General features: G+C 33.9%; 1 protein-coding gene across 5 annotated transcripts in view; it reads right to left on the bottom strand.

Annotated features, from left to right (window-relative positions):
* Positions 1–1,319: 1,319 nt before the first annotated feature.
* The window catches only part of FOLH1 (folate hydrolase 1), a 64,916-nt gene continuing 54,266 nt past the window's right edge, over positions 1,320–11,969 (bottom strand). For 3 of the 5 annotated variants that reach the window (XM_054438942.2, XM_054438944.2, XM_063671317.1), the window contains 4 exons: positions 10,456–10,720; positions 10,074–10,155; positions 4,870–4,962; positions 2,893–3,181 (listed from right to left, as the gene is read on the bottom strand). In XM_054438942.2, the coding sequence (XP_054294917.2) occupies positions 2,992–3,181; positions 4,870–4,962; positions 10,074–10,155; positions 10,456–10,720 (630 nt within the window). In that variant the 3' untranslated portion in view covers positions 2,893–2,991. Of the gene's footprint in view, positions 3,182–4,869; positions 4,963–10,073; positions 10,156–10,455; positions 10,721–11,969 lie in introns of all 5 variants that reach the window. The other 2 variants (XM_054438940.2, XM_054438941.2) reach the window with 2 other exon arrangements.

Raw genomic sequence — 11,969 nt, 5'->3', positions numbered from 1 at the left:
ATTACATATAATATTTTGGGGGGATGCTTATTGCTTATTGCATGCTTGCAGAACTGACTGAAAGTTGACAAAACTTTCAAGTATTATGTAGGTTTTGATCCATTTTTTTAGAATAATTATATTCACCTTATCCTACATCTACAATATTGTACAACTCTCTAACATTGACATGACAAAAAGCCTGTTAGTATGCTCAGCCAAACCCTGTAATAAAGGCATTGTGGAAATCCTAGTGTGCAGTGCAGCTTTTATTTTCAAAGCACAGAATGTCTCAGAAAGTCTCATATGCACGCTACTCGGATTACTCACAAAATGAGTGCTATCTATGGACTCTCCATACTAATAGAGATTGAAGCCAAAATAAAAAACAAGACTCAGTCTCTAAGGAGCTTATGGTCTAGTAAGGAATATAAGGGAAGGGGCAGTCATTCTGGAAGTATTCCTAGAAGAGATGACCTGAAGGATGAGGGTAGTCTTATCTTTTCTGGGGATAAAGTCTACTTGGCAACTGTTGTCATGAGAAAAGATTTTAGGACCTGGCATGGTGGCTCTTGCCTGTAATCCCACCACTTTGGGAGGCCAAGGAAGGTTGATACCTTGAGCCGGAGAGTTCTTGACCAGCCTGGGATACATGGTAAAATCCCATCTCTACAAAAAATACAAAAATTAGCCAGGCATGGTGGTGCACACCTGTAATCTCAGCTACTTGGGAGTCTGATGCTGAAGGGTTGCCTGAGCCCAGGAAGCAGAGGTTACATTGAGCTGGGATTGTGCCACTGACTCCAGCCTGGATGACAGAGTGAGACCCTGTATTTAAAAAAAAAAAAAAAAAGTTCTTATCTTTTGCCGGGTTGATGCCCTTCTAACCCATCTAGGCCAGAACGCTTTCTGAAATGCAAATATGCCCATATCCCTATCCTGCTTAAACTTATTATGGGCTTTTGATAAACTACAGGAATGGAGTTACACTCCTCTAGATGTCTTCTACACCCTATATGATGTATTTGGTTATCAATGTATGGATTGTTCTTCCCACAAATCCCTTGGATTCTAGAAACACTGAGTTATTTGTATTTCTTTAACATGCCACAATCTTCCGTACTTGTTTTTTATCTTGAATAACATGATTACTTTGCCAGTGGGAATACAAATAAATAAAATCACTTTGAAACAGCTCGGCATTGTAAAATTGAAGATGCACACACTTTACAACACAGACATTCAACCTATAGGTAGATACTGTCAGGAAAGAGAATCTTTTGAATATTTGCATTAGGGTACATGTTCACAGAAGCAAAATATAGAAAACATTCCAAATATACACTAGCAGAAAATGAATAAATACATTTTATTATTCACCAGTTATCCAAATTTGGGTTATCCACTCCAAACTCACTCTTGATTGTCTTCATAAATAGATCTGGGCCCATTAAATAGTTCTTCTTTGTCATGTGTTATGATGTTAAACTTTGTGAGTAGAAGGCATTGGAGAGATGTTCCAAGAAGGTGCTTTCCAATCTGCTTTCTGTGTGCACCCTTGGCAAACTCCGGCAATGCAAATGACATCTCCAGCATCTGACACGGAGGGCATACAGAGCTACACCAGTGCCCAGATTCTGTAGTTCAGGCTGCTGCTATGGCACCCACTTCATGAAGTTCATGGTGGCCAGGAGAACCCAGCGGCCAAGAGCTTCTCCTGAAACTGTCCTTGCCAAATTTGTAGTAGAGCCCCTCTGGCTTGACATTTCTTCATAAACAGCTTTACACAGTGGCCCAGAAGACAAGTTTCTGGGGAGTTCTGAAGTGTCGATTTGAAGCAGATTCTTCAAGGGCAACACTACAGCGACTTCTTAACATTGAACGAGACCACAATGTGAGGGGACTCTTCATGGGCTGCTCCAAATTCACCATGGAGACAAGAGCAATTCCTTATATCTGCTCATCACATATTCTTGAGACTTCTCTTTACATATTACTAGACAATATTTCATTGTTCCAATGCTGTAACAATTACTAATTCTTTATATTAACTTTCCCTATTCACATTACTGTATGTTTTCTCTGTCTTGATGGACCCTGAATCTTACCCTCATGTGAATGAATGCTCTATATCAGCAAAATATGGCAAACTACAGCCACAGTGATAATATATTTGAACCCTTAAAAGTCAATGAAAAAAATCGAGTCCCTGAAAATTACACATGGTATGATTGTCTTTATAAAAAGTTCAAAAATACATAATACCAAAACATGTAAAGGATACAGCCATGTGTGATAAAATTATAAATAATGACAGAGGAAAGATAAATAAACATAAAATTCAAGAAAATGCAAAAGCATAACTGTCATTAGTACATGGGGCATCCAAAGATATTAGAAATGTTATTTTCATCATATGGCTATTAGGTTCACAAATGTTCATTTAATTACTATACATATATGTTATACTATAGCCTTTTATATAAATAAAAAATAATTATTTCTTATGCTATAGAGTGATAACATTTACTAAAAGTGTGATTTGATCCATTTCCCAAATAGTGTGCTGAGATAGTGATCCTCTCAGCCCAGGATGGCCAGGCAGGCCGTGAGGCCTCTGGCTTGGGATAGTCTTGTGCATATTCCCCAGTGTGCTCTCTGACATACTGATGTTTTCTTCTGTGTGAAGTGACATTATTAGATTAGACTTGATTCCCTGATAATGCCAGATGAGAGTGTTACTATATTAGGCCATTCTCCTTAGATTTAATACTGAGTTAAATTTTTCCACTTCAGAATAACCTCTTATAATTATGAAATTTAATTTATTTTTAATCCATAGGGAGAAGATAAACAATATAAACACACACATATATAAACACTCACATAACTATATATAATATTCAACTTTATTTCAAATATACCAATTTTAAAATTTATCAATATACCCATTATGATTCTTTATGGGTGTCAAACCACACATATTCAATACAGATTCTCTAAAGAATCCTCTTAGGCTACTTCACTCAAAGTCTCTGCAGCTGCCTGCACTGTGAAGGCTGCAACAGAAATCTGTCTCTTCACTTCTCCCCAGGCCTTGGAAGGGTCCACTTTGCTTTCAATATCAAACAGAGCATCATAAATTCCTGGGAATGACTCCCCTGCATACTTGTTGTGGCTGCTTGGAGCATAGATGACATGCCTGTTGATAAAATCGTTTGCTGTTTATTAGGTGCCCAAATGATATACAAGAGAAACACAAGAGCACTCTGCAATTCCTGGATTGCATATTCCCATAACAATTTGAACAAGCCACTTGTCAAGTGAACTTCCAAGTTCAATCATCTCTGAAGACTATTATACGAAATCTATAGTAATTAATTATATTTTTATTTCAAACAAATAAATTAAAGTGGTTCAGTGCCACAAAACTAACAATGATGATAGTAACCACAGCAATCATTCTTGGTATTTAATGTTTACTTACAATTTTTCTGATGTTTAGAAATAAACTCTACACAGTTGATATTAGTATTTCACAGAAGAGGAAACTGAGGTCTGAGAGATCAAGTAACTGAATGATTTGTCTCAAGGCACATGACAAGTAACTGCTGTTTTTTTAATATATCATGCTACCCCCTACATTATAGCACAATTGTAATCATTACAGTCTTGTTTGTGATCAGCCAACCCTCTATTGTGTTTTTTTTTTGTCTTTTTTAAAAAAGTCACACTACCATGTTAGAATACTTAATATAGAGTTTGAAGAATCATCAAAAACAATTTTATAATGTTCCATGTGACCAAGGCAGAAAATGTTTTATAGAATTGGCTAAGACAGTTCATGTAATAGCCCACAGAAGAGAAGGACAAACTCCATAGTAAAGATGTAAATAAGGCCAGAAGCAGTAGCTCATGCCTGTAATCCCATATATTAGGGAGGCCAAGGTGGGAGGATTGCTTGAGGCCAGGAGTTCTAGACGAGCCGGGGCAACATAGGGACACCCTGTCGCTACAAATGGAAGTACAAATATTAGCTGGGCATGGTGGCATGTGACGGTAGTCCTAGCTTCCTGGGAGGCTGCTGCAGGAAGATTGGTTGAGCCCAAAAGTCTGAGGCCGCAGTGAGTTACAGTTGCACAACTGAACTCTAGCCTGGGAGACAGAGTGGGACCCTGTCTCTTAGAAAAAAAAAAGGGGGTGGGGGATGGATAAAAACATGCTGCCATTGGTGTTCTGATCCAGTCAACCTGCTTGGAAGATGCTCTTACTCCCAAGCCCGACCCTTTGATAATCCCTAGAAAGAAAGGGCCATTTCTGGCTGTCCAATGATCTATCTCATTCTGCAATAGTTAGAAGATCAGCCTGGGGACAGTCAATGTTTGGCAGAAAAAAATCCAACTGTCAGGATTTAGGAGGAAATAAAATATCTAAATATCAACGTTAGGGAAAAGAATAAATAAATATACATTTATTATATACATTATATAGAGAGAGATGTTTGGGTTGTCTGTATACATAAGTAAATATATATTTAAAATAGAAAAGGAGCTAAAATTATACACACAAGAATATAACAATGATTTTATATTTTTCTGATAAAATTGGGGAGATTTTTATTTTCTGTCATGGCTTTCTGGATATTTTATATTTTCTAAAATAAATTTATATTCTTTTATAATCAGAACAAAGATACTCCAAATAAAGATATGCAAAAATCATATTACATTATATGAAGAAACAATATAACTATCACTTACTACATATATTTTGAAATTTTCTATTTGCTTGCAAGAAATCAACTACAATATTTTTTCCACAGTGAAAAAAATAAAAATAATTAGAAGAAAAAGTGATATTACAGAAAGGAGTCATATTTTCTTTTCTTACCTATAAAAAGGCCTGTCTGGTAACCCTAATGGATCAATAAATGCTCTTTCCAGAAACATGAGTTGATCATTCATCATTCTTAATAATATTGGGCTGAGAAAGAAAATGAATATAATTATAATTTCATGAAAATATGTTTCTACCCAGAAAATAAAAATTTCAGGACAAAACTGAATTTAGTTATCTCTGGAGATTGGTTTCAGGACCACCCTCTACACCAAAATTTGTGCATACTCAAGTCCTGCGAGGAAGACACATGTATATGAAAAGTCAGCCCTCCTCCTCTGTGGAATTTTTTTTTATTATTATACTTTAAGTTTGAGGGTACATGTGCACAACATGCAGGTTTGTTACACATGTATACATGTGCCATGTTGGTGTGCTGCACCCGTTACCTCACTCATAAGTTGGAGCTGAACAATGAGAACACTTGGACACAGGGTAGGGAACATTACACACCAGGGCCTGTCGTGGGGTGGGGTGAGGGGGGAAGAATAGCATTAGGAGATATACCTAATGTAAATGACAAGTCCTCTGTGGAATTAACAGGGTGAAAATGCACAAACTACCAAACAAATTAAATTGATCTCTCGGTATAATGATCCGGATTTAAGTCTAAAAGTTACTTAAAATTATATCATTTCAAGTGATTTTCAGAATGGTTTAAGTACAGCATTCTTGGAGCCTGATATGACTTTCTGGATTAACTTGGTCTGCCTCAATGAGGAAATGTAGCTGTGTATGTGGAATCTGAAGCCACATCTGATCTCCCTTGGGTTAGCTGCCCCCAATATAAATCTTACCACATGCTTAATCCCCCTTTCACATCTTAGTCTTCATATTGTTAAGACAATGAGATAGGCAATTATATAAAATAGAAAATGTTTATGGAACACATGGCTAGTAGTCCAAATGGAATGTAACAGTTTTTTTTTAAGTTTCTATAATTCTCTTACTTTATATTTTTCATTAGTTTCTCATTAGCTACATCTGAGGTTCTCAGATTCGAGCTTGTAGAGCGAGCATCATTCTGTGATAAAAATTCTAATATATCAAAGATAAAAGAAAGATGATTGTTGAGATTTTTTCCACATAATTGAATTTACTCACTTAAAATACTTTTGTTCTAGATTTATGTCCATCTTACTTTTAGATATTTTTAATGAAATCATTTTCTGTATGCAATGCTAATATTTTCAAATGTAAGCTTGAAAATAAAAGATTTAATTTGGCAAAATAAAAAGTTTTCCATATTTAAAAATAACAAGAATAGTCGGCCCTCCATATATGTGGGTTTTAGTCCTTCAATACTGTATTTTATTTTGTTATCTTAAAAGATGGAGTCTTTCTCTGTTGCCCAGGCTGGAGTGCAGTGGCTTAATCATAGCTCAGTATAGCCTCAAACTCCTGAGCTCAAGCAATTCTTCTGCCTCAGCTTCCTGAGTACCTGGGATTACAGTGAATAATACTGAATTTTCCATCTGCATTTGCTTGCTAATGTGAAATCTATGGATAGAGAGGGCTCACTGTATTAACTGAAAAAAATTCATATATAAGTGGACCTGTGCAGTTCAAATCACTGTTGTTCAAATGTGAATCGTAAATTTTAACATTCTGTAATACGCAAATTAAGAACAATAACATACATAGCTATGACATTTTTAAAATCCTATAAAATACTATACTGCTCAGGCTTATAAAAGGACAGAAACAGTTTTATGTGCAAATGGAAAAAATAATAGTGATTTTTATTTACATTGGCATAATAATTAACTGATCAACCCAGGTATACAAATATAGGTAAGATTTTTTTCACCTTAGGTATCCTAGTAATCTACTCACTGAAGTAATATCAATATTAAAATAAGATAAAATAAGATGACTTGCTAATGTTTAGTAAGATGCCTGGCAAATTATAGATATTTACCAAGTGATAGCTAACAATATTCCTTTTATTTTTAAAGCTAAACCTATTATGAACACAAGAGATGGTGATTACTTCAGTCTTTCAACAATATTTGGATACCTCCTATTTATCAAACATTCCTTGCTTTCACAGAACTTACATTCTAAAACGAGTGTTGGGGTTGTTATTATAATAAGAATGATTCAATATAATTGAAAGTTTATCAGCAAGCTCTGAATACTTCAACAATGAGTTTCTGATTATATACCAATTATTTCACAATTTAATTAACTCAGAAAAATCATTACAATAAGAAAGCATGAATCATCTTATTCATTAATTTACTTCTTGCTTTTCATAATTTAGTTTTACTAACAGTTAGCATTTAGTGATCATTTCCTATGTGCCAATTACTGTTCTGAAGGTTTATACAAAATGTGATTTTTAATTTTCAGAGCAATTCTGCAATTGGGTAGGGTAACAGCCCCATTTTGTAGATAAGATAACAAAGGATCATTAGTTAAATAACTTGCCCAAATTCACACTAGAAAGTTTTAGAGTGAAATAGGAGATCGATATTGTTCTTTCAACTGCATCTTGCCGACAAAAGGAAAATAGGAACAACTTAAACTCCCATAATTTGGACTTGACCTATTTTTAACATTTATGTATTTGGCACCATGAATTCAGATTCTGTGATAGTATGAAGGTAAATGAAACACAGAATACCTGTTAGCAACTCCGATAAACAGTTGAGACAATCGAATGAAGGATAATTTCAATAAGATGCTATGGGTTTCGGAATGAAATCCACAAAGCCTTGCCACAAGTACAAAAACTCATGTAGCTACACACACGTGAATGCGCGCGCACACTCGCACACACACACACGAACTTCTCTTTCTCTGTATCCTGTGTTAACGTCTTATATTCTTTGATGGGGCAAGAAGTGATACAAGAAAAGCAGGATAAAGTCATGTCTCTTCCTTAGATTTCAAAGTTTTGGTTGAGAAATTCAACATTCAGTTTAATTTACTTAGTCAGAATTTGCTATTATTATGTGCAAAGCACTGCTCAGGTGTTTCAGAATTTGTAAATATCATATAGGGAAGAGAGTGGGTCTTTACTATCACGTAGAGAAAATAAAACAAATATAGAAATACTAAAGGAAGGGGAAGCTGAGTATGCTAAACAATAAGTGTCCTAAACAAACCACAATTCAAACCATGAGGCATTTTGTCAGAGGGAGAAAACATTTTTTCTTTTAAATACAAAAAGAAAACCAGTTTTATAGAATACATGGTGTTTGGGATCTCCTTAAAATGTATTGCTCATTATCGACTTTTTTACCCACATTTAAAATTATAAAGAATTGAAAAGAATAGGAAAACAATGCTTCCAATATTCCCTGAGGATAGCACAATTATTTTGATAATTCATTAATTCCCTTTAAGTTTTTCCTGTATTTGTTAAATAAAAATTAATCAAATTATATTTACAATTTTACAACCTTTTTGTTTACTTCATATTTTATTCTAAGTATCTTCTATTATGTTGTATTTCTAATAATGCATTGTAAGGATTATAAAATGTTCAAATTGGTGAATATCAAATTTTTTAGTAATTTCTCTTCTCTTAGGCATTAGGTTATTTTGAATTACTTGCTATTATAATTGCATACTTCAAATCTTTCTCCAGGCAGCCTTTCTTTTCCAAAATTGGGACTTTTTCCTAAGAAATAATCCAAGAAATGGAAATACTATGTCAAAGCACAGGACTCTGTGACCGCTCTTGAACACATTAGCAATATGTATCTATCTTTTTCAAAAAGGCTAAAATAATTCATAATGCTATCAGGAAAGCATGGAGAGCATATGCTTCAGTGTACCAGCTACAGCAATGGGCACAACCAAGGTTTAAATTGTTATTAATGTGTTATAAAAATAACGTCACATTACTTTCATTTGTATTTCTGAATTATGCATTAGTGAACTGCAATATTTTGCTATGTTTCTTTACAGGTGTATCTTTGACAACATTTTTATAATTATTTGTCTTGTTTCTTACCGATATTTTCAGTTGGTTCTTTTGGACTGTTGAAATTAATTTTCAAAATATATTTTTATAATGTAAACATTACTCTCCATTTTTGCTAGAAAATAAGTTTTCAACTTTCTTAATTTTTCTTGTGAATATTAATTTTCATATTCTGAACCATTTTAAATGGTCTCAAATCTGATTGCATCATTTCCCCATTGCTTCTAAACTTGGCATCTTTCAAGAAATTTCCATTTTTACTAAATAATTCTTTACACCTGTTGTTTACGTTAGCATACAATGTGAAGTGCGATTTTGAATTTACTTTTATAGCAGGTACTAACATAGTTTATAAATATTATGGTTGAGTAATCTTTCCCCATTAATTTTTGCTGTATCGTTTATTACTAATAGTTCCTTGTATATCACCGAGCCTATTTCTACATCATCTACTCTAATCTTTTTATGTGTCCTTACATCAGCTCCTGGGGATTTGATATTTATATCATGATACTATATTTAATACACAGATCTGTGCCCTCAAAATTATACTTTAAAAAAATTACCTTAGTATTCTCACCCAGTATTTTTCCTTCCATCTTAAAATTTTGTCCAAATTGTGTTGTACTTGTGTAATCTTACACAGAATTAATCCTAAATGTTTAACATTTCCAAAAGTAATAGCTTCACAATATTTGCTATTCTGGATAAACAGAATTTTGCCAGATGGAAGTGGAAATAAGGAGCTCTATGTGGAGGTAATGACAAAAACAAAAGAGGCAGAAAGAAATCATGCTTTGAAAAATAAATAGTCTGGCTGAGTTATGATGTACAGATACTAAAAAAGCAAGAAATAAAACTGGAAACAGCTGGGGTCACACAGTAGAGGACTTTCAATGTTAAGCAGAGTATTTTGTAACCGATCAAATGGCAGGAGGGAGGGACTGACATTTCTGAGCAGCACAATTGCCACTCAGAATGTCGAAAGTATGTCTTTTGAGATAGGGCAGCCCTACATAGGATGTGCTAGAGTGGAAAGACAGAAAACAGCAGGAAATGACACTTGTATACCTATGTAACAAACCTGCACATTCTGACCATGTATCCAGGAACTTAAAGTAAAACAAATTAAAAAAAAAGAAAACAGCAAGAAATTTCCAAAGCTAGTTCAGCAACAGTGATGTTAGTTTACTTTTAAATATATATATATATATATATACACACACACATATACACATATGCACATATATGTAGAACATACTTGCTTTTGTCAAAGTCCTGGAGTCTCTCACTGAACTTGGAAGCAATTTCTGTAAAATTTTTTACTGCAGAAAAAAGTGAATCTGAAATAGAAATTGGGATCATCAAATGCTTAAAGAACATAATTTCTAATGGCACTGTTTTATAGTTCAAGAAAAGGAACAATATAGAAGCCATCATCTTTTGTGTTTTACAAGGTATTTATATTTTTGTATGATAAGATGTGAGCATCCATAAAATGGAAAATACATCTATAGACATAAACAGAATATTGGATCACTTGAAATAGCAATAAATAATAAATGACCTAAGATAGCCCATTATATTTGGGAGATTAACAGAACCATACAGATGAGGAATTTGAAAAAGGAAGGGTAACATACCAAATGATACACTGTATGTCTTCATTTCCTGTGGATGTTTCATAGAAATATTGTAGATTTTGTCAGCATACTTTCTTAAAACTACAGCATAATCTCGACAATCAAAAGGGAGCACTATGGAATTGGCTAGCTCAAACACCATCCCTCCTCGAACCTGGGCCACAGTGCGGTGATATTTAAACACTGGATCATAAAACTTTTCCACCAACTCATATGTTTCATAGACACTGTGATACAGTGGATAGCTGCTGAATTTGTTTGTTTCCTACAGAAAAAATAACAAAACATATCTCTTATAGGATAGCTTACAAAAAAAATGATTAGCACCATATTTACTATTAGTATTAGTAAGATTGGTCAGTGATGGATCAAGGCAAGTACTTAAGCATCTCAATAAGCTACATCCTAAACGGCTAATATTATGATACGTAAACACACTCCAGGCTTGTACCAATTAAAATATGTGTATATGATATAAAAAATATTATTTAAAAATTATTTGAAAGGGACCAAACTGGCTTGCCTCTAAGAATGCAGAAGATTGCATTCTTAGATTCATGTTTTAAGAATCTAAAAAAAAAAAGACAAGACAATCTTGCATTTAGGTAAAAATAAGAAGATGAATTGTTAAAGGCAAGTAAATAAGTATTACACAATATTATATAGGAGAAGACACTAAATTGTTTAATCACTAAAATTCCACGGATAGATGATTGTCTGACAAGCAGTGTGCTGAAGGCTGGAGAGTTTGAGTGGTGAGGGGTGCAGTAGTGGATCCAAAATCTCACGAAGGAGAGAGAAGGGAGGCCCAGACAGGTGTCAGGAAAACCAAAAGTATAGGTAGAAGGAAGGACTTTTCAAATTGTGAATTGCTGGTTTATCACTTTTGATCATCTTAAGATGCATATTTTTTATTATTAATATAAAAGGACATTTTATGTACTGATGTGTTGAAGAGACTGGGATTCTGGAATTACCCTGCCAGGGTTTGAATCTAGGCTTCAGGACTTACTACCAAAAACTTTAGATGGTCATTTGACTTTTCTTTGTTGTAATTTTTTCGTAGTAAAATGTAGAAAATATTAATATTTATCCTCACTATCACCTCCTATATAACTCTGCCTAACTTCCTACCTCACAGACAGGAGATTGAAGATTTTCCGTCTGGGAAGAATAGCCCATGAGGAAAGGCTTACAGAAACTTAATGTCAACTCTAAATTGCCAAATGTCTTTTCTGTATTTGGAGTTGAGCTCGATCTCTTATTATTGTAATATTCTTATTGGAATAGTTTTGAATGAACTCTTCCTTACCATTTTTATAACTGTGAGAATGATTTTTCTTTATAACATAAAATTTAAAATTGAAGAAGTATCAGGATTAAAATATTACTTATAAATATAGACATATCATAAAAGTTGACAAAGGTTTCTCATCTGATGAACAGAAATCAGAGGTGGTATGAATATGAAATGGAAATAAGAAACAACTGTTTTTAATTATAAACCAGTGTTC

Source organism: Pongo pygmaeus, chromosome 9, assembly GCF_028885625.2.
Source record: "Pongo pygmaeus isolate AG05252 chromosome 9, NHGRI_mPonPyg2-v2.0_pri, whole genome shotgun sequence".
Classification (NCBI taxonomy): Eukaryota; Metazoa; Chordata; class Mammalia; order Primates; family Hominidae; genus Pongo; species Pongo pygmaeus.
The sequence above is the reverse complement of the archived record's forward strand: the minus strand, read 5'-3'. Positions and strand labels throughout refer to the sequence as shown.